Source organism: Dromiciops gliroides, chromosome 1 (genome assembly GCF_019393635.1).
Source record: "Dromiciops gliroides isolate mDroGli1 chromosome 1, mDroGli1.pri, whole genome shotgun sequence".
NCBI lineage: Eukaryota > Metazoa > Chordata > Mammalia > Microbiotheria > Microbiotheriidae > Dromiciops > Dromiciops gliroides.
In genome coordinates this window covers 431,916,736-431,940,693 of record NC_057861.1, presented here as the reverse complement: position 1 = coordinate 431,940,693, position 23,958 = coordinate 431,916,736, and the positions used below count along the sequence as shown (strand labels likewise).

The 23,958-nt window shown below is 36.7% G+C and overlaps 2 protein-coding genes across 2 annotated transcripts in view; one reads left to right on the top strand and one right to left on the bottom strand.

Moving 5' to 3' along the window:
• F2RL2 (coagulation factor II thrombin receptor like 2) overlaps window positions 1-5,446 on the bottom strand; it is a 58,735-nt gene extending 53,289 nt beyond the window's left edge. Inside the window, exon 1 of the mRNA XM_043975839.1 lies at window positions 5,356-5,446. The gene's annotated coding sequence lies outside the window, so the exon portion shown is untranslated. The remainder of the gene's footprint in view (window positions 1-5,355) is intronic.
• IQGAP2 (IQ motif containing GTPase activating protein 2) overlaps window positions 1-23,958 on the top strand; it is a 350,559-nt gene that overhangs the window by 303,785 nt on the left and 22,816 nt on the right. Inside the window, exons 22-30 of the mRNA XM_043975838.1 lie at window positions 1,247-1,396; window positions 5,963-6,126; window positions 8,159-8,383; window positions 9,967-10,107; window positions 10,490-10,574; window positions 11,570-11,802; window positions 19,047-19,179; window positions 22,360-22,462; window positions 23,557-23,695. Coding sequence (XP_043831773.1) covers window positions 1,247-1,396; window positions 5,963-6,126; window positions 8,159-8,383; window positions 9,967-10,107; window positions 10,490-10,574; window positions 11,570-11,802; window positions 19,047-19,179; window positions 22,360-22,462; window positions 23,557-23,695 — 1,373 coding nt within the window. The remainder of the gene's footprint in view (window positions 1-1,246; window positions 1,397-5,962; window positions 6,127-8,158; window positions 8,384-9,966; window positions 10,108-10,489; window positions 10,575-11,569; window positions 11,803-19,046; window positions 19,180-22,359; window positions 22,463-23,556; window positions 23,696-23,958) is intronic.

The following is a 23,958-nucleotide window of genomic DNA, read 5'->3' as shown; positions in this document are numbered from 1 at the left end:
TCACTTCTGTGGCATAACTCCAACTGTTGGAAAATGGTAATGAGGTCATAGAACTAGGGGAAAGGAAAAGAACATATTTCTTGTCTTTGGGACGCTACAAACCACTGCCTTAACCACCTCCCCTCTATCCCTCCAAAAAAATGCAAATAATTTTCTGTATTTAACACAAGGAAATAAACTGGAAGAACAGAGCCAGTATTTAAAGATACTTTCCTCTCTTCTTTAATTGTTCATTTCCCTCCCTAAAAACCTGAAAAAAAAATACTGAGACACAGGAATTCATTGTTTGTGGCCAGGATTTAGGAGATAAAGTGGAATAGCTCCTACTAAGGACCCTAAAATGAGTCCTCACTTACACTGGATGTCCAGTGTCTGAGGAGAAAAGGGACATGATTTCCTATTCATTCTTAGAGTAATGATCAAGTCTTAGAGGGGAAGACCTGATGGAAGGGAATAGCATTCATGATTCCTCTCTCCTTTCAGATGATCCCAGAACAAAGTCACTGCATAGCTCATAATGATTGGTTGACTGCATATGATCTTTTTTCCAGACCTGGTTGACTATATTTTCTAAGCTATAGTCAGAGTTGAGGTTTGGAGATACTCACTGATTAATAGAACAACTGTGGAATCAGGAATGAGTCTACTCAGAAAATTAATGAAAAACCAATTGAGGCTACTTTCCTTCTTCCTCTCTCCTTGGAACAATGCAAAAAGCCTTGGGTCTGGAATTAGAGGAACTTTGTTCATATCCTGCCTCTGACACTTAATATGTGTGTGATCCTTGAATAAGTAATGCAACCTCCCTAGGACTCAGTTTCCTCATCTTTAAGATGAAGGGGTTGGGGGGCAGCCAGGTGGCGCAGTGGATAGAGCACCGGCCCTGGAGTCGGGAGTACCTGAGTTCAAATCCGGCCTCAGACACTTAACACTTACTAGCTGTGTGACCCTAGGCAAGTCACTTAACCCCAATTGCCTCACTAAAAAAAAAAAAAAGATGAAGGGGTTGGATTAGATAGCTACCGAGGTAGCTTCCAAATTGTAGAGCTATGAACCTATTATACAATGGAAAATATCTTGAATGTGGAAATTTCCCTTATTATATTCAGTTTTTTATTCTTGGTTTCTTCATGGCAAAATACAAGCCTCATGTCCCATGTGTATATTGGGGAGAGAGGACTCCCAAGTATGAGGAGATCATCCTAATGAAGAATCAAGAGTGTTAACTTTTTTTATTTCCCTACAGGATGTTATTTCCCACAGGAAGAAGATGAATAAGAAGAAATGCCAAGAATTGTTGCGGTTGAGCGGCAATGAAAAACAAGGAATTAAAAGTCTGAGTAAGGAGAAGAGGAAAAAACTGGAAGCTTACCAGCATCTGTTCTACCTTCTACAGGTAAGAGCATCTTTTTTCCAGCTGTAGTTATTGGCCAAATAGTCTTGTTCCTTTGTCTGTAACTTATACATGTATAAGTGATTTTTAATTTTTCATTTACTTCTTTACAAATCTATAGCATGAGTACATATTTTAAGAGTCAAGGAAAAATAAAAGTGATTCCTTGTTATGGAGAGCAGGAATTTCCTGGGGGAACTCTACCCCTTCTTTTTATTGCTTTAGTCATTTCTAATATTCTGATTACTGCTTTGTAAGTGAATAGATTTGGGGGGGGGGCAATGAGGGTTAAGTGACTTGCCCAGGGTCACACAGCTAGTAAGTGTCAAGTGTCTGAGGTTGGATTTGAACTCAGGTCCTCCTGAATCCAGGCCGATGCTTTATCCACTGTACCACCTAGCTGCCCCCAAGTGAATAGATTTTTTAAAATAATAAACATTTTTATTTAAAGTATTAAATTCCAATTTTATCCCTCCTTCCCTTGCTCCTGTTCCCCCTCCCTGAGGCAGTAAGCAATCAGATATAGGTTATACATCTGCAATTATATAAAATATTATCATATTAGTCATTTTGTATATGAAAACTTGAATAAAAGAAGAAATAAAAGAGTGAAAAAGAGCATGGTTCAGTCTGTGTTCAATCAATATCAATTCTTTCTTTGGAGGTGGATAATATGCTTCATCATTAGTCCCTTGGGATTTCTTGGATCATTGTATTGTTGAGACTAGTTAAGTCATTCACAGTTCTTCATCAAACAATATTGCTATCTCTTTGCACAATGTTCTCTTGGTTCTGCTCACTTCACTATACATCAGTTCATACAAGTCTTTCCAGGCCTTTCTGAAATCATTCTGCTTGTCATTCCTTATAGCACAATAATATTCGATCACCATTATATACCACAGCTTGTATAGCCATTTCCCAATTAATGGGCCTTCCTTTGATTTCCAACAGTGAATAGATTTTTTTAAAAGAGGCTGGTAACTAAAGAAAGGGAAGAAGTTAAAGAAAGATGGGGACTGAACTAGAATTTGATTGGATAATCAATCTACACCAACCCTAGACTAACAAAATATGAGCTACCACCCATTGCAGAAGGAAAGTATGGGACAAGGGAACAAGATGTAGAGACACACAAAAACAACTGCTCTGTCTAACCTAAGACAAGTCCCCAGGTTCTGTGATTAATACTCAAGGGCACCTTCTATGTTATCCTACCCTTTCCTACTAAAGAAAATTGGTACCTTGGGGGAGGGAGGGAGGAACAAGAAACTTTTATTTTTTTATTTCCAGGATAGAACTTTCAATGACTATTTTCAGTTTTCTATGTTCCCAGAAAGTTGGCGAGAGCTTGTAGCTCTAATTGGTGTAGCTGGGCTTTGGGCCCATCTCTTTTTCAGTTCTTCACTCCAAATCATGTCTCAAAAATGCATGCTGTTGATTTCGAAGGAAATTAGATGGCAAATACAATATTAATACAAATCCATTATGACTAATGAAAAACTACTTTTGTTCATAGACTGTTACAATTATAATAATAAAATGTAGCATTTTGAGGTTTCCATAGTGATATATGTGTGTGCATCTATGTGTGTATACATATTTGTATATGTGTATATATTTATATATGTATGTATATAAATCATTTGCTCTTTAAGATAATTCTGTGAAGTTGGTGCTATTGCACATTATAGAGGTGAGAAAACTGAGGTCCAAAGAAATTAAGTGAGTTAGAACTAAAATCTATGTCTCTTTATTTCCAGTCCCATGCTGTACCCATTGCACCACACTTCCTTCCTCTCTGAGGTGCCCTTTGCAACCTGAGTCACTTCCTTTAAGGAAACTGACCCTTAATCTTTGTCAAAAAACCACACTATCATTATGGAATGATGCTCTCTATATGACTTAGGGCAGGAAAGGACCTTAGAAGTATTATCTAGAGTTCCAGCAACTTCAACTTATCAGTGAGGACAATGAGCCTTAAGGAAGAGAAATGTCTTTCCCAACATCACAGAGGTGGTAAGTAACAAAGTCAATATGCCAACCCAGGTCCGCTGGCTTCAATTCGAGTGTTTTTCCACTATAACATAGAAAATATGCTAAAACAAAAATTTCCCAGGGAGCAAATAATAATAGTATATATCAAATACACCACAATGGTCCTAGGATCATAGATTTAGGGCTAGAAGGGACCCTAGCGATCATCTAGTCCAACCTCATTTTTTGTGTATGTCTCACATAAGACAAAGTTGTTTCCTCACCTGGTAGTTCCTCCACATACTAACAAACCTGCATCTGTGAGGTCCAGCCCTTCTCCCCTAGTCTGTGTGTGTCCCTCATAGTTTTCAAGATCACAGAGTGTTAGATTTGAGCTCCCTCTTCTCACCAGCTTCTATGTTATTGCAATTATAAATCTTGCTCCACTCCCTCCCCTTTTTTCTTCTGTGCCTGAGTCTTAGAAATTATTCATTTAGGAGGAAATAATGTCAGACAGAAGCAGGAATCATCCAGGGTATGAAGTCATGCAGCCAGCCTTATCCCCTTCCCTTACCAGGATTAGTCTCCTTCATAAAATCTATGCTAGTTTATGTCTGGCTCTATGATTCCTCTTCCCCACTCCTTACATTCTCAGTGCCCCTTGTTCCTAGAAATTGCCTCCATCCCTACAGGGGCACCATGAGAAAGGAGCATGTACATAGCATGGTAGACGACAACTGTCTTGGAGAAGGTGGCTTCCCATAGCTATCCCTCCTAAGGTGATGCAGCGTCTGGATACTGTATACATTATATAACACTATACATAAATTCATATGTACACATACATACATTTATGGATAAACACCATATAATACTATACATATATGCTTTCTATACACACTCTATGCTATGCATATATACTCTATACCACACATATGTAATACTATATGTGTACTATATAATACCATGCATATATGCTATATATACTATATAAATGTATACATATATAGTGTAGGTATATTTCTCTATATATGATTATGTGTATTTATAGATATATAGTTTACTTCTTTATGTATATGGATACAGATAGATGTGCATATGCATACTATATTAATATAACACTGCATACTGTATTATATACTATATGAATATCTAAATACATATGTGTATATAGATATGTGCTTTTATATATGTATCAATGTGTATTTTGTTTCTCTGTTAAGGTTCTTACATTGAGGTTCATGAACTTTAGAAAAAATATTTTGTTTACTCTATCTCCATATAGTTGGTTTCCTTAGCAAAAACATGTTTGCTTTTGTTTTATTTTATGCCCATACAAACATTCTTAGAAAAAGTTCCATAAACTCTTACAGACTGCCAACAGTGCTCGTGATACATTAAAAATAAAAAATAAATTATAATAAGAAGAATATTAACTATTGTTGTAGTTACATTAATAAATATAATAAAGAAATTTTTATTATATTACTATAGAAATAAATTATAATAGAAAATATATCATATATTAAATCACAATATAGAAATTATATAATACAATATATAAAATATAATATAAATTAAACTAATGATCATAATAAATAAAACAATCATTATTGATTGTCAATAGTTAAATATTAATAATAGGATCATTAATAATAATGACCTACCTTAGATTTATTTATGCAGGTATTAAACAAGGACCAATAGAGACCCGTGTAATTCTACTAATAACTTCCTGTGTGGGAATTGTCACTCCATGTGGGATATTTAGCCCAGGATCAGTGATCAATAAGTATTATAGAAAAGTTAATAACTGTTTTTCTTTGGAACTTTATATCAACCAGTGGGCTGAACTCTTTATCAGAAAGCAGTAACTAAGTGTAAGTTTTGCTACAGTAAACTTCTTATGTTGGTTGACTAATCTAAAAATCTTCAATTTTAAAAAAGGCATGCCATCAATTCTATAGAGAATACCATATACTTACATTGTCTTCTTGTTTCCTCGTAGCTTGAAATGGAAAAACTAAGGCAGCATTAAATACTGAGAAATCATTTCCCAAATGTCTTTGTGGTGGTGGCCAGTTTAATTTTGCTTTGTCAAATTTTAACCAGCTAACAGTGTCTGTGGAAAAGCACTATAAATATCTGCCTGAAAACAGTTACAGGTCATAGGATGATAGATTTAAAGGGACTTTGCAGCACATCCAAATATTTATTTAATATCAAGTATTTAGTTTCCTTTGAATACTTCCCCAAACCCACAGCTTTTATTCATACACCCCTAAAGTAAACATCATTCTAATGCCCATTAGATTGGGTATTGTAGCTAGAAGGGCCCTTATTTGGTAAGATGGTAATTTCTCTGTTCATAAAAGTAGAAAATATCTTTGCAGAAGGAAGACTAGTAGTGGGGGCTGGGAGAATCATTGATTTTCTTCCCACATAGTGTTTCCATTAATACTTGCTTCTTAATTTAGTTTTCTTTTAGTAGAAAGTAGGAAACCTACCTATTTAAACAATTTAGATTAAACTGAAATATGGGTTGTGTTGGTTTTTTCTCTTCTTTACTGTTTCTTTTATTCTTCTCTTTAGACCAATCCTACATATCTGGCTAAGCTGATTTTCCAGATGCCACAGAACAAGTCAACCAAGTTCATGGACACGGTCATTTTCACACTATACAATTATGCTTCCAATCAGCGAGAAGAATATTTGCTTCTCAAGCTTTTTAAAACTGCCCTAGAGGAGGAAATAAAGTGAGTATATGATCTAAGTAATGTACACTGGGCCAATAAGTTCTATATATACATGAATGTTATATCACTGTATTGTGGTTGTTCCTCAAATGACATGATTTACCCCCAAATTAGTATTTCACTACATTATTGTGACACTGTTCTGAACAATTGCTGATTTGTATAAATATCTAAAATTAAAGGTAAGTATTCTCAGACTTGGGGCAGCTAGGTGCCAAAGTAAATAGAGTGCTGGGTCTGGAGTCAGGAAGACTCTTACTGAATTCAAGTCCAGCCTCAGATACTTACTAACTGTTTGATCCTAGGCAAGTCACTTAACCCTGTTTGCCTCAGTTTCCTCATCTGTCAAATGAGCTAGAGAAGGAAATGGCAAACCACTCCAGTATCTTTGCCAAGAAAATCCCAAATGGGGTCATGAAGAGTCAGACACAACTGAAATGAATGAACAACAACAAGAATGGGAATAGAAAGAAATAGGCGAATATAAAAGGTTTAAAAGAAAGAATCAACAGTGACCACTGCATGCAGGGTTTAAGAAGAAAGACTTAAATATGGTTCCCTCTTAAAGAAAACACTGTGTTTTTTAGATAATCAAACGCAGCTCAGAGCTCTTGAGTCCAGTTGATGGGATGCATGGATCAGAGAACCATAGATTTAAAGCTATCAGGAACTTCACAGGTCCTATAGTCTAGTCCCTTCATTTTGTAGATGAGTGAGCTGAGGAATTGAGGGCTTTTTGTAGTTCTACAGGTTCTAAGTCTCAAAGTCAGTATTTGAACCTAAGTCTACAGGTTCCAAAACCTACATTCTTTCTACTTTCTACTGTCTGAGATGGGGAAGGAGGAAAGAGGAAAGGAGGAGAAAGGAGGAGAAAGGAGATAAAAGGGGGAGAAATTTGGGGTTGGATAAGAAATTGATTTGAAGGAGATAATTTAACTTTAGAAATACTGAATTAGAGGTGTTGGTATGATAGCCAAATAGTTCTATCCAATGGATAAATGGAAAATGGGGATCATAATTTAAGAGAAAGGTCGGAGCTGGATTGATAGTATTGGGAATCATTCACATAGAGGGTATGGTTGAAGTCTCTGACCTTAGGTAGAGGTACTGGATTCCTTCAAGGCTCTGCACAAGGGCTACCTTCTGTAGGAGGCTTTTTCCAAGTGCTAGTCCCTTCCCACGTAGGTTACCTCCTATTTACTTGTATCTTGTATACAACTATTATTATGTGTTGTCTCTCCCATTAGAATGTAAAATTCTTGAGGAGAGGGACAGTTTTTGCTTGTACTCTATATCCCCAACACTTACCACAGTCCCTGGCATGTAGTAAGTACTTCATAAATTCATGGTGATTGAAGTCATGGGAATAGGTGACATCACCCAAAAAGAGGGAGAGAAGATGCTTAAGGATATTTAGGGATTCAGGATACAGTAGAGAAGTCAACACAGGCACAGTCACAAAGGTGGAAGGAAACCAAGTTTCTGAGAAGAGAAAAGAGGTGTGGTCATCAAGATCAGATATTACCGGAAAAAGAAGACTTAAGGATCATATTGATGAATGGGAGATCATGGACCTTCAAGAGAGTTTTTTTTAGAGCAGAAATAGAAGCAAGATTTCCTTAAGTTCAGAAAGAAGGGGGGGTGGGGTTTAAGTGTAAAATGTGTGTATAGAGAACTTATTTGAGAAGTCTGGAAATGAAAGGCTCAAGGAAATCAGCAGTACCTGGTGCATAGGACATTCTCAGTAAATACTTGTTAAATGAAATTTTTAAAAATCAGAACATTGTTTTTGTATTGGCTTTATTCTAAAGCTTCACTGAGTTGAAGAACAGTGAAAAAATATTCTTAATGCCATTAGTTCCTCCATGTGAAAGTCATAGGACCAGAGTAAATGATGGCTATTTAAACTATGTGAGGTTTGAGTTTTTTGTGGAAAAGAAATGACCAAAAATGATTTTATGTAGCAGAGAAATAGATCCTGGGGCCAGAGGAGCAAACTACTTTTGATTGTTATTGTTTTGATTCTTAATAGATCCAAAGTGGATCAGGTACAGGAAATAGTGACTGGAAACCCAACTGTCATTAAGATGGTTGTCAGCTTCAACAGAGGAGCCCGGGGACAAAACACTCTACGCCAGCTACTGGCCCCAGTGGTGAAAGAGATCATTGATGATAAATCCCTTGTCATCAACACAAACCCAGTGGACGTGTACAAAGCTTGGGTTAACCAATTAGAAATGCAGACTGGAGAGGCCAGGTAACAAAACTTTCTAATTTCTGCCTATCTACCCTTCCTTCCTCACCCCCCAAAAAATGAATTAAAAAGCAATATATAATAGCTTTCCTCGAGTAAAGCCTCATTAATGCTTCACTAAAGCAAGGTGATGAGCCTGGGCTCTCAAAGGCAATGGAGTACAAGCTCTGGTAGGTCCTGCCAAGCTGAAAAGGCTTTCAGTGCATTTCTGACAATGGACTGGCATCTGAGGACCAGTCTAATTAATCTCAGAGAAGTGTATCCCCTTATCTGGCTGGTGACCAGATGAGTTTTTTGATGTGTGTGGGGGGTTGTTTTGTTGTTTTTTTTGTTTTACCCCAACATCTCATGGAGGGGTGGTGATCTACATTGGTGGAATAAATACCCATATCCAATGAAATACCCAGTGAAACCACACATCTTTTGAAATATTGGTGTATATACTGGCTTGACATGAACAAGTATGCATATCCACACCTGTGTCTTTACATATGTGTTTATATGTGTTGGATAACCCTTTGAAATCCATGAAATCCTTTATTATTCCATGTAGTATGCACTTGAGTTTTGTCTGTCTCTTTCTCTGTCTCTCCCTCCTCCCTTTCCTACACTCTTTTCTCTCTTCTTTCTCTCCTTTCCTTTTTTCTCTATCCTCTTCTCTTCTCTTTCCTTCCCTCTCTCTTTCCTTCCCTCTCCTTCTCTCCCAGTCCCACTTCTCTCTCCCTCTCTTTTTCCTCCCTCCCTCCTCTCTGATGTGGCTGCCACTTTTCCCCCTCTCCCTCTTTCTCTTCCTCTCCCTCCATCCCCACTTTCTCCTTGTTCCACCCCTCACATAATTAAATTCTGTCCATTTTTGTTTAAGTAGATCATCTTGACAATAATTTTACATTTCCATTCTGTTAAAATTGAGTATCAGACCCCAAATTACCCACAATCCTCTTCTCTTTAGTATTTGTTTCCATATGACATAACCAGAAATAATAATAACTTGTGGTTCACTTTCTCCCTGCTTAAATATAGATGACTTTGTAAATCACTGAGTTAATGCTTTAATGAGTAACATCAATTTACCTTAGGCTGAGTTCAAAAAATAAATTATTTATGGATCTTAGCTCATTCTAGCACTTCTTTTTCTATAGAAGAATCTCTGTAATTATCTCTAATTTTGTCATTATTCTTCATCGTTGGTAAATCAGGAAATGTGTCTGAGTCTGTTAGCTAAAAATTCAGGCTCATTCAGAGTCATTACTTGGTTAAACTTGTTTCCTGGTATTGTATCATGGGAAAATCTGCATGTTTCCATAAGGACTGTTTGCCATATCACTGGTAGAAAAAAAGCTAGTCCTTCTGTTGCTGACACCAAAAGCCAACCTTGGTAGGCTTGTCAAGCAACCTGGACAGCAATGCCTCCTGCACCTAATTTTGCTCCCTTAGCCCAGCTTTCTCCAAAGCCTTTTTTTTTATTAGCATTAGTGGAGAAAATATAGCTCATTGGGTGCAAAAAATTTGCTTTTTAAGTAACTTTTCAAGTATCACCAAGAGAGTGAGCCACTGTTAACCATTTAAAATTTCTTTAATGTTTTCAGCAAACTTCCATATGATGTCACAACAGAACAAGCATTAGCACATACTGAAGTAAAAAGTAAATTAGAGACTTCTGTTCAAAACCTGCGAAGAGTAACTGATAAAGTCTTGGACTCCATATTTTCTTCCCTCGATCAAATACCGTAAGTGACCAGTTAAGAATCTAGGAATTTTCACTTACTATTCATTAGAAAGTTCCCTAAACTTTTCCCCAAAATCCTATAGCAAAAAAAAATGCCTTTATGTATTTTACCTATACTCGATATTTTAAGGGAATTCCAATGGTGTTTAGTTTACTTCTATAAATTGCACTTCTCCTTCCGATAGAGGGAGCACTTTCTCTATGTCCTGGCTCAAAGAAAACCATAAAATTACTATTTAGTCAGGGGTTGGTTGGTTCCATATCATTTCATTTCACATTTAGTTTCTTTTAGGAAGATGTCTTTATTTTGTTAAACTAGGACAATTTCTGCAGGTTTGTCTTACACAGTTTTATTTTTCTTTTGTCATATCTTTTATATGTAGCTATGGAATGAGATATGTAGCTAAAGTTCTGAAGAATTCCCTCCATAAGAAATTCCCTGATGCAACAGAAGAGGAGCTATTAAAGGTAGATCTTTCATCTTAGAATTATCTCACTGTCGCTTTTTGGGGGGATAGAGGCCAGAAGTGATAAGATGCCATTTTGCAAGTTTTCATAAACATTGATTTAAAACCTGTTCAAATAATATGGACATATATACACGCATTTTTACTCATGTGTTTATGTGCATTTACATATACATGTATATTTCCATTAATGAGTTCTTAGACTTTTTGGTTTCTCCCAACTTTTTTTTTATTATTATTCTTAGTTGTACTAATTTAAATAATTTCTTTATATCCTGTTTACTGTTATTCTGGGGTTCTCTTGAGAAAAGCAATGAATGTACTTATCTCTATAAATAACCAATGTAATGGAGTCAGCATGGTGCAGTGAATGGAGGGTTGTTCATTGAGTCATGGAAAAGCTGACTTCAAGTCTCTTCTGATCCATACTGACTGTATGACTACAAACAAGGCACTTGAATGATTAACACTCCACGTACCTCTTTAAAACAAAAAGATTCACATTGTAAGAGTTAATTGAATGCCAGCTATGATTAGATATTTGTTGATATCTGCTATGTGCACAATGTATTTATGAAGTTACTTGATCAATTTCTAAATGTATAAATTCCTAATTACCTTAAAAATAATAAAACAAAAAGATGCACAGAAGACACTATTTATTCTTCATTGCTCAAGGGGGTTTCTAGCTAGGAGTCAACTCACAGAAATGAAATCTCAGGTACAGGCAAAAAAGCTGTCAGTTAATAATTATCCTACCCATCCTTCAGTTACTTTTATTAGGAATCAGGTCCTGACTCCAGATCCAGGGCTCTCTCCACTTGAGATCAAAAATCTAGATCTTAAAAGCAGGGTCTTGAAGAGATTTACAGAGGTGTTCTACTTCTTTGAGAAAATATAAGCAAAAAATGAAATTGCTTTTTATAACAGAAGAACTAAAGCCGAGTTTTTTCTCTTTAAAAAGCAGTCCATTTTTTTTTCCTTCTATCTCTGCAGATTGTAGGAAACCTCCTATATTATCGGTATATGAACCCAGCAATTGTTGCTCCAGATGGTTTTGATATCATTGACATGACAGCAGGAGGTCAGATACATCCTGACCAAAGGAGAAACTTGGGGTCAGTGGCCAAAGTCCTACAACACGCTGCCTCAAACAAGATGTTTGAGGGTGAAAATGCCCATCTCTCATCCATGAACAGTTACTTATCAGAGACATATGAGAAGTTCAGGTATGAACAGCCAGTGGCTTGGGGAGAAAACTTCTGTGGGTATATGGGGAAAGCAAGCTCCACTCTGTGTGACCAAAAATTAATACGGAGGAGGAAACAAGAAACTATATAATGGTTTAGGATTCTATCTCTATCCATCTACCAGTCTGGGGAAAGAGGGGGATTGAGAAAAGAATTGGAGAAGGATTTTGAACCTACTTGGGAATCAGGGAAAAAAAATAGAAGCCAACTTAATAGTAATAAGTATAGCTTCCTTAATTGGATGTATAGAAACATGCCTTGTCATTTGATTCTTATAATAAAATTATAAGATAATGCAGATATTATCCCCAATTTAGAGATGAAGAAACTGTTGCTCCCTGAATTTAATTTGAATTGCCCAAGTTCACCTATCAATTAAGTGGCAGAGATGGAATTCATCCCTAAGTCTTCTGTTCTGAAGTGCAGGATACTTTCTACCAGATCGTGCTGCCATTCAAAACATTGCTCCCTTTCACTTTAGGTTCGATCCTACCTATGCCAAACAATAAGAATAGTTATTATGTTCACTATCTCTCCTTACTCACTGACTAGTCTTAGTCAGTCTGGCTTTATTCCTCCCTCCAAAGAAGGTCACTAATTCCAAAGCTTTTTATTCTGTCCTTGACCTCTGATGCCTCTGGCCACAACCTGTTTTCATAGTTCTTCTCCTACCTACAGCCCTTCCTTTTCTGTTTATCTTGTTGGCTCCTCAGATTCATCATGGAAGCTCTGTCCTTGGTGTTCTTTGCTTCTTTGTGTGATCGGATCTTTTCCCATGGCTTTGGTTATCACTTCTCAAATCTATGCTTCTATTCCCAAAGTGTCCTCAGAGCTCCAGTCCCAGACAACCAGTAGCCAAGTAGATACCTTCACATGTATATCCTATTAGAGCCTCAGATTGATTCATCAATCTTTTTTTTGTGTGTGGGGCAATGAGGGTTAAGTGACTTGCCCAGGGTCACACAGCTAGTGAGTGTCAAGTGTCTGAGGCCGGATTTGAACTCAGGTCCTCCTGAATCTAGGGCTGGTGCTTTATCCACTGCACTATCTAGCTTCCCCCAGATCCATCAATCTTAATATTCACTAGAAACTCTGTGTTAAATTCTGAGGATACAAAGTAAGGTAAAAACAGTCCCAGCCTTCAGGGAACTTACATTCTAATGGGGGAAACAACATACAAATAACTAGTTATGTAAAAGATTCATATTATATAAATGGAAAGCAATTTCAGAGGGAAAGACATTGGAAGCTTGAGAGACTCCTACAGAAAGTAGGGTTTAAGCAGTCTTGAAGGAAGCCAGGGAGACTTAAGAAGAAGAAGTCAGAAAAGAGCATTCTGGGTATGTGGGGCAGATAAGGCACCTAGATGAGACACAAAGTGTAATATTAGTTCAAGGAACTGCAAGAAATTACAATACCTGGAACCTGGAGTGAGTGAAAGGAAGTAAAGTATAAGAAGAACCAAAAAAAATAAAATAAAATAGGAAGAACCCAGTTATATCAAGAGCATTATATGGTAAGCAGAGGACTTTATATTTGATCTTGAAGATAATCAGGAGTGACTAGACTTCATTGAGCAGGAGGACATGGTCATAATCACACTGGAGAAAGATCACCTTGATAGGTCAGTAGAGGATAGCAGGGAATGGAGAAATACCTGAGGCAGAGAAACCTGATGGCTGAAGCTCATATTTCCTCCTACAACTGTCCCTCTAAATTTTCTGTTTTTATTAATGGAACCACCAGTCACTCAGAATTGTAATTTTGGAGATATCTTTGACTTTTTCTTCACCCCATCTATCCACTTTCCAAATCCTATAGATTCTACTTTGATGCTTTTTCATTCTCTTCCATCTACCCCTTCTTTCCATTGAAACCATTCTAATTTAAGACATTATAAATTCTTGACTGGGTTACCATTCATCCACCTTTAAATCCTTCCTTCATACCTTTGTGTTAATGACCTTCCTAAGAGGGATCATGTCATTTCTGTTTTCAAAGGCCTCTCTATTGCCTACCAAATAAATATATAAACTCCTTACTCTGACATTCAAGATCCTTCCCAATTGAGTTCTAACCTATCATTCTCATTCTAGAGGCAACTAGGTGGCAAGTGGCTAGAATACTGTGCCTAGAATCAGAAAAAATGGAGTCTAATAAATATGTCCTCAGACAGTTACTAGTTAGATGATTCTGGACAAATCATTTAATCTCTGCCTCATCTCCCTTAACCAACCTCCCACGATTGTTGTGAGGATCAAATGAGATAATATTTGTAAAGCACCTTAACATAGTGCCTAGTACATAGTAGGTACTTAATGAATACTTTTTTTCTTTCTTTCACTCTAACCTTATCTAGAAATACTCTAGAAATTTTCAAGCCAAACTAGACAACTATGCATGCTCTATTTTCCTCCTGTCTCCTTGTCTTTGTCAACACCATTCCTTCTTAATTCAAACCCAACCCAAGGTACGATCTTCTTATGAATTCTTTCCTGATATCCTCAGATAAAAGCAGTCTCTTAAATTTCTTGACACAATTTTCCTGGATTTCTTATTTACATTTAATACATTTCCCCTTGAATTACCATTATTTCTCTACATTTTCCCCTTGTTTTGATTATTCCCATAAGAGCAGGATCTGTGCTTCACCCATCTATGTATCTTTGTTTTTGGTGAGGCAATTGGGGTTAAGTGACTTGCCCAGGGTCACACAGCTAGTAAGTGTCAAGTGATTGAGGTTGGATTTGAACTCAGGTCCTCCTGACTTCAAGGCTGGTGCTCTATCCACTGCACCACCTAGCCAGCCCCATCTATGTATCTTTGATACCTACCAGTGATACTTCAGATATTAGGCACTTAAACACTGCCAGTGGAATATAAATAAAAGCATATTCTTTGGGGGGATGTTTTTGTGTTTTTAAAATAGGTTATAATGATGATTCCTTTGCATTTCTCTTCTTACTCTGGTGCAAGTCATATGTTAAAACCAAATAACCTCTTAGTAACTAAGTTGACTGAAGCTAAAATACTTCTGAGTCTTAGCCAATAACTCTTTAATTTCAAATATATGGGCATAGATCAGAATTTTAGCTTAATAAAAAAGTAGAAAATACTATCTTTGACTTTATTATAACAGGATGGTAACCTCTTTGCTCAATGATTTGGCTTCATATTCTCTCACTTGGGATTGTGTTGTTTATTAATTGTTAAGACATTTTAGGCCAAATATTTACACTGAATAACATGCACAACTGAGTTTTGTTTTGTTTTTTTCCTGGAAAACACTAAGTGAAATCATATTTCTGACGTCAACATGGGTTTCTTTTTACTGAGAAAATTTCAGAGGTTCATACTTCTCTCTTTACAATGATAATGGGTATGATGTATTCCTTTTTTTAAAGAACACTTTCCCACTTAGGAAGAACCTGTCTCATCTGGAGGAAACAATTGTAGGATACAATCTATTTTAGGTTGATGGAGTGGGAAAATCCAATTTGTTGTGTGTACTATAGGTAGTGTGTAATTTATGACCTTTGTCCTGATCCTTCAGAATGTTAAGTGTAGGAATTTGTGAGCTAGAATATTCTGTTCAATTGTTGTTATTCAGTCATTTCAATCATGTAGGATTCTTCATGACCCCATGTGGGGTTTTCTTGTTAAAGAGTGGTTTGCCATTTCCTTCTCCAGCTCATATCACATACTGAAGCAAACAGGGTTAAGTGACTTGCCCAGGGTTACACAGCTACTAAGTGTCTGAGGTCAGATTTGAATTCAGGTCCTATTGACTCCAGGGCCATCACTCTATCTATCTACTGCACCACCTACTTGTTAAGGAGTTAATCCCCAAATATATATCAAATGATTCCTTACAGACAAGAAAGAGATTGGTGAAGTTGGAGGTATCTCTCATTCTAATGTTTTCTTTAAGCACTTGATAATAATGGCTTCTATTTTGTTGACTTGTCTCAGTTTGGAACGTTAGAAAAGTGTAGAAATATTCCCTTCTGTTGGCTTCTGGTTTTCACTAAAAGAAATGTAGGTAAAGGGAAATTATTATATTCCTGTGGCTAGGAGTGCATCCCTATGTTGTAAATCACTTTTCTTCGACTAAGCCTTATAGCCCAACATTTGAGAAAATTGCCTATGTTGACTTTACAAAATATTGGTCACCATAAATTAATTAAACACTTCATCAAGATGGTTTAAGAGAAATGTAGAATACATTCCCTCAAATATTCACTCTTTGCCTTCTTTTTTTTCTTATTTTCTTCACTATCCAAATTTTCTTAGATGGATTTTCTTCACATTGAAAATAAATAAATAAACCCCCATTCCCAGATCGTCTACTTTAAAAACATATGAAAATGAACTAAAAACCCTAAGAGAATATTGACTCATTTGTTGTTCTTATAGCATCTTTTAGAATCTTGAGAGTGATTCAGCAGTTGGGTCAAAACTTTAGACATGGGTAAACTTTGGCATCTTTGTTCTTTTTTGTCATATAGGCCCTTATGAGCTCATGAGCACCTCTTCAGGACAGTGGGTCCTTGGGTTATGGGAAAGTTTCTTGGTGCCAGTCAGCTTGGTGCTTGAAGTCAGCTATGGGCTGAGTCAGACTCTTCCCTTCATTCCTTGCTCCCTTCATCACCCCTTCAACCAATGATAATGCTCAAAGGTTAGTATGGGAGTGAAGTAAAAAAAAAATACCTCCTCCACCAATCATTCCCATGAAACTCCAGGAAACTAACACAGCAGAAATGAAACTTATCCTATGCTAAAGAGAAAAGCCGGGAAGTCATTTTAAGCTGCTTCCCTTCTTCCTCCCCAACATATGCACACCACCTGACAAAGACCTGGAGATTTCTAGCATCCATGGGTCTACAGTCTTACTGAGAACTTGGTTAGGATATGAAGAATATCTTTCAAGGAATCTAGTTTAAATAGATAAATTTTGTGCAAGAGGTCTCCTTTTTTCTGAGCTAGCACAGATGCTGATCAGCCTTGACAACTGCTTATTTGGAGAGGCAGCTGCTGCCAAATATAGGAGTTTAAAATGGCAGGAAAGCTTAAATCAGATCTTTTCATTTTTTTTGTGTTTGTGTTTTTTTGGTTTTTTGCAGGCAATGGGGGTCAAGTGACCTGCCCAGGGTCACACAGCTAGTAAGTGTCAACTGTCTGAGGCCGGATCTGAACTTGGGCACTCCCGACTCCAGGGCCGGCGCTTTAACCACTGCGCCATCTAGCTGCCCCTAGATCTTTTCATTTTAAGGAAATGATTCTATACCTCTCCATTCCTACTTTTTTAATGCCCAAAACTAGATCAAGAATTCCCACCAATGCTCAAACTAGATTTTACAGGGAAGTTTCTAGTGATAAGGCTATATGGAATAGAGCAGGGCTTTTGTAAGAATGCTCAGTTATTCCTGCCTGATAGATGACTGTTTATATATATATATATATATATATATATATGTGTGTGTGTGTGTATGTGTGTGTGTGTGTATGTGTGTGTGTATACACATATATACACATATACATATATGTGTATATATATATATATCAGTTATAGTTCTGATGAATGTTAATGTTGAACCAAGTCTTAAGTCCATATTAACCAAAGGCCTCAGAAATTTAAAAGAAAAATAGTTTGAGAGGCAACAGATCATGGTAGCCAGTGCACTAACTTTGAAGTCAGGAGTCTAAACTCTATCTCAAACACATACTAGTTGTAGGACCTGAGGTGCATTCCTTAACCTCTTTGGCTCCACTTCTTCAGGTGTAAAAGAAGGTGTGGCTTGGTGACTGGCAAGGGCTCTTCCAGCTCTCAATAGATGACACTTGATAATATGGTACACTTAAGAGGATATTTGCTAATCATATTTCCATCACGACTTCTCTGATGCTACCAAAATGCCCTTTGCTGAATCAGAATGCTAGAAAGATAGGTTTTTAGATCAGAGGCCCCTTCAAAAAGATGGTCCTTAGCCTTGACAGAACATGAGCTTGGTTGCCACCCACAGGTCTACCCTACAGAGACTCTCTGGGATTTAGTGTTTGGGGACTAAAACTGTACTTCAAGGATCTGTGATTTAACAAACTCCCTTTGCCTCAGATCACAATATGTCTATCATTTTACCTTAGTTAATTACCTGAAACTTATAAAGGTCAAGTGACTTGCCCACAATGTGATCAAGCTAATAGGTATCTCAGGCAAAATTTGAACCTAGATCTGCTAGAGATGCAGGACTCACTAAGGAGAGAACCAAAAATTTGAAAAATGGATTGGTATGTGGTACAGTGTGCATTCCTTTTGTTAGCCTAGACTTGCTAATCCAGATACTTACCATGATTTCTATAATTATCTATAGTTTACATATGTGAAGCTCTTTAATTAATTCCCATCTACTTTTAGACTTTTTGGTGAGCAAAGATGATATACTACAGTGATGGGCAGGTTTATGTATTATATTACAGTACAGTAGCAATGTATACAGTTAGGAACAGCAGTTTGATCACATGCTAGTTCCTACTTACTTGTTCTGCCAAAACTTTAGGACAGAAGGTATGGTGTCATTTATTTTACCCAAGGTCTTCCGTATCTCAGCCAGGTGACTATTTTTAAGACATTAACATGAGTTTAAGTATGAAACATGACCATTGTTCATCCAATTGCATTTTATTGCATTATTTTTAATGTCAGATGATGTATACTTATTTTCCAAAACAAATATTCTACAACTTTTCTGTAAAAGATTCCTTTAGATATTTGACTTAAATACCTTGGAATACTTAAAAACAAATTAAACCTATACCTCAATTTTCCTATCCTTTCTTTCATTTGGGGAAATGAATTCTTGATCAGATAGGCCCTGAAATCCTTCAGCCTCCTCAAAAAGTCCTCTACTATTCTTTGTTCTTGTTGGGGCACAGAATCAATAGAGGAAGCCCTACCTTTCTAGTTACCTTACAGATGATCCTCAGAGGTATAGAGATAGCTGTATCATAGATGATACTCTAATGTTGGCAAATGTGAATAAACTGGGCGAGGTACACTGACATATCCCAGAGATAAATGGCTCTAAAGAAGAATCTTCCAAGAGGGAGGTTTGGGAAAATGTCCTGCCTTGTCCAACGGGCATATTCTCTAAAGATTATTTTGATGAAACTGTTCACCCAGTTAATTTTTGTGTTATTTTTGCCTGTCATTTCTTCTTTGTTAGGAACTTTTTCCAGGAAGCATGTAATGTCCCTGAGCCTGAAGACAAATTTAATATTGATGAATATACAGACATGGTCACAGTCAGCAAACCCATCATATACATATCAATAGAAGAGATCATCAACACTCATTCCGTAAGTAGAAAGTTGCAAACACCTGGCATGAAAAATGACCAGGGCCATCAATGTATTTTTTTCAGCTATTTTTAGTTTTTAGAGGTGTGTGTGTGTGTGTGTGTGTGTGTGTGTGTGTGTGTGTGTGTGTATTTGTTTTTTGGGGAGAATGGGTGTTAGAGGAAAGGTGGTTATTTTACCAGAAGTTTATGTTTGTGCATGTTTACGTCCAATGTCATTTTATTTTTATTCCCCAAATTTCTTGACCATAAGCCTTCCTATTCTTGTTCCTTTATAACATTTCAATTCCTAAATAATTAAGTTCAGTTGCTGGTATTTTTATACTGCCTAGTTAAGAGGTCAAATTGTGAATGTGTAACAAGGGAGAAACCCCTTGTTTCATTTTACTATGCCCTTTATCCCCCTTCTACAAGCAACCAGATCCACTTTTTTAAAACCATACTGACTTCTCTCCCCTGGGAAATCCTCTTTTGACTTTGTCATTGTCTCCTTGGCACATAAGAACTTTCCTCCATTCGGGAGGTAGGGAGTAGAGGAAACATCCCAACTCCATTACCAATAGCCTACAGGAGATCTTCTCTTTATCTAGGGAAATACCTTTTGTTTATGCATATGACTTCAGGGCTACATCTGTCTGCTTCTTATAAAAATGCCATCATTATCAACAAATTCTTGAAAAGAACTGTGATGGGGGGGGGTGTTAACTAATTTCCCCTTTGCATACTTTAAAGACAGGAGAGAATGACCCCTTTGGTGATTTTTTTAAGACATTGAGGAATTTTTTTTTGAAAGATAAAGTAGAACCATCTTTATTTATTAAATAATGTATATTCCTAAAGAGAACCTTCTCCTGAATTTCTTTCTGGGATTCTTAATGGGGTTACCTTTTATAATGAGAGTCAAGTATAGCATAGGTCATTAAAAATCCATAGATAACCATGGAATGTCATTGTTTATAGCTGTAGTCTCACCTTCCCATCAGTGAGGTTTCAGTGACATATACAAGAAAGGGGCACAGTTGATCCATTCTGACTCTGTGTTCCTTTTTCCTCCCAAGATATAAGGAAGTTAACTGATATTCTCATTGCTTCCTTAAAAAGTGTTGGTTGGGGGCAGCTAGGTGGCACAGTGGATAAAGCACCGGCCCTGGATTCAGGAAGACCTGAGTTCAAATGCAGCCTCAGACACTTGACACTTACTAGCTGTGTGACCTTGTGCAAGTCACTTAACCCTCATTGCCCTGCCCACCCCACCCCCCCAAAGTGTTGGTCAGCACCCTTCACTTCACCAAGCCATGTATTTTTACATCCAACAAATTGGGAGCCCCTTTGAGGTCCCTAAATGTGTTCTTAGGTGTTCCTTTTAGTTTTGTTCAGTTTCAGTTTTGTATAGTAGTATAAAATTTCTAAAAAAAAAAGTAGACAAGCAGGGGACTAATTCATGTCTAGCCTTTTGACAAAGTCTTTTTTCCTGGGAACATTTCAACATAATAGCTACATGATGATGAGGGAAATAGCTATAAATATACTTCAACAACAATTTATAAAGCAACTGTCATGTGCCAGGCACTATATTAGGTGCTGAGAATACAAAGACAAAAATAAATAAGTACTTGTCCTCAAGGAAATTGCATTCTCTCCTTAGTGGGGTGCAGCATGTATACAAAGGAGAAAGGGAGGAAAGAAAGAAAAAATGAAAGGAATGGAAGGAGGAGGGAGGGAAGGAAGGAAGGAAGGAAGGATTTATTAAGTGCTTCCTATGTGCCAGGCATTGTGCTAAGCTATATGTAATATGTATACATACATACATACATACACACATACACACATACACACATACATATACACACTACACACGTGTATATACGTATGTACGTATACACATATGTACGTATACAGACATACATACATGTACTGAAAAAATCTGTAAATTGTTTCTCTCTGTGGAATATTATTCCTGTTACTTAGTTAATAAGAATTTGGTAGAGAAGCAAAATCATGTGAAATATATTTAAGTACTGGCTTGGATTCCATTGTGTCATAAACTGGAAGGAGAAATTAGAAAGGAAGTATGGTTTGGAAGGAATGCTATTGTGCAAATGGTCTCTTTTAGATAAGAAAGCTTACAAATAGGGACACTCTCATATCATGATTCAGTGCCTGAGTTCGTGTTACCATCTGGCCTTTGAGAAGCAAGTATGTCTTTAAAATAGAACCCCTCTGCTCCAAAAGAGACTTTGCAAACACTTCCTACTCTATTTGTCAGACTATAGGATATTAATCCTATAGTTCCATCTCTATTCTATTATTCTATTTTTTATAGGATAAAAGTCCTATAGTGTGAGAAATTATCTTATTATCTTTTTGCATATGTATGATTATCTATTTGGGGGGATAGAATCAATCCATCGGCAAGTTTTATTACATATCTACCATATACCAGGCATTGTACCAGCCACACTGACTTTGCAGCAGAGTGAGGATAGAACATAAAATCTTCAGTACGTGCATAATTACATGCACCCTAAAGGCTAATAATTACTTCCTCTCAACATGTAACAGGGAACTATTGTAGAAGAAGTCTCCCAATCTAATTAATTCTTACTTGATAACAGAAACTAAAGTTGTATGCCCAACAGGAATTGATCGTCAGTCCCTTGCCAGTGTCTGAGCTATTTGGTAGTTCAATAGCTTACCCCTCATCCAGATCACACCATATTATGCACCTCTTGTACACAGAGCACCAGGAGTGTTCTTACCTTTGTTCAGGTCCCAAGTTTCTACTGATTTTAGGCCTTCTTCCTGATTAAGAAAAATTTCAGTCGATCATGTGTTGTCTGGATTCACAAAGTAGAAAAAAAAAAATGGAACATCTGTTCTACAAGATTGGTAGCAAGCTAGATCAGGAAACTTTATAAGGTGAAATACTTAAGTAAGGTCTACTAGCAATACCATGAATTCCTATATCCTGCTACCACTTTTGCTTTCTTCCTGTGACCTATGAGAAAGAAAAAAAAAAGTCTCTTTCCACTCTCATTCCTTGAATGCCAATTCCACATTTAATTTCTCAGCTACATTTAACAGAAGTAGCATTAGGAAAAGGACTCAAAATTCAGTGGCAGGTTAATAATTAACTCCTGTGACTTTTGTCTTTATGTCTTTTTTTTTTTTTAATATTAAGCTACTATTAGAACACCAAGATGCAATTGCTCCTGAAAAAGATGACCAATTAAATGAGTTGCTAGAAGGTCTAGGAGAGGTCCCTGATGTGGAATCTTTTCTTGGTAAGATTTTTTTTTTAACTAGTCATGAACAAATGAATGAATTAACTATTTATTAAGTGTTTAATATGTGTTAAGCATTGGGTGTACAAATAGAAAATTAAGACAGTCCCTGCTCTCAAGGACCTCACTTTTTTTTTTATTTTTTTTTTTTGGTGAGGCAATTGAGGTTAAGTGACTTGCCCAGGGTCACACAGTTAAGTATCTGAGGCCAAATTTGAACTCAGGTCCTCCTGAATCCAGGGCCAGTGCTCTATCCAGTGTGCCACCTAGCTGCCCCAAGGACCTCACATTCTAATGTAGAAACAAAACATGTGGAAGGTTCCAACTGTAAGTCAGATGGAAAGATCCCAAGGTTCTTAGGGAGCAGCAACAAAGTAGATTCTAACACCTCTTCCTTAATATCATTTCCACTGATAAAGTCATTTCAGTTTATGATGCTGAGACATTTGACACTGTGCTATAAGTTTTGCTATTCCAAATGCTGTTGAGGTCCTGGACTGTCTCCATCAGGGTCTGGTATGTGCTGTTTCCTCTTTCTCCCTCAGATGCTAAGATGCTTTGGCTAGGCTGGCTTGACTGTTCTATCAAATGATAGCCAGTCTTCTGGCTTTCTGTCCTTTTGCAGATCTATGGCAGAAAGGATGTGCCATTAAACCTTTGATATATACAATAAGACAATCCTATTCAGACCCACTATTTTATGAATGTGTTCTAGGTATTACATTGTTTGTTTCCTGATAGTGCACACACATACACACATACCCTAAAAACTTTTATTTTTTTCTTCACTCATTAAAAACCATGTTTTTAAGGTGAGCATTTTCACAAGAGTATTTTTAAGCATTTTTTTCCAAACTAGTTTGGTTGGGTTTTTTATAATAATGCAAAGAGATAAATGCCTCTAAGTATATCCATGGGGAACTGAAAATCATTTTTAGATAGATATATAAGAAAATTATTTATTCAAACATATTCTCAGTAATTGGATAATAGTTTATCTTTTCTGGGAATCCTTTTTCAATTACATTTCAGTAATCATGCTACTGTTATAAGTAAGTGAGTTCACAGAATAAATATTTGTTTTTATCCTACAGGGGAAGGAGCCATTGGTCCCAATGATCCTAACAAGGAAAATACACTAAATCAGCTCTTAAAGACTGAAATTTCACTTTCACTGACTAGCAAGTATGATTTAAAAGGAGAAGATATAGATCTCAAAGGTCTCATGATAACGTAAGTCTTTTGTGTGTGCCATGTATATAATTTCCCATCCTATACATAAATTTTAAATTATAAAAATCATGACTAAATTCCAAGGAAAAACACATACATTTCAAAATCTAAGTCTTTAGAAATGCATTGTCTTCAGACATCAGACACTTAGCCAAATGCAGAACTTTGTGGCACTAATAATTTAACACAGCTTTTTTTTCCCTTCATATTTCTTGTAACTTTATCCCTTTCCTATATGGAACAAAATGATTGCTTTTCCCCAT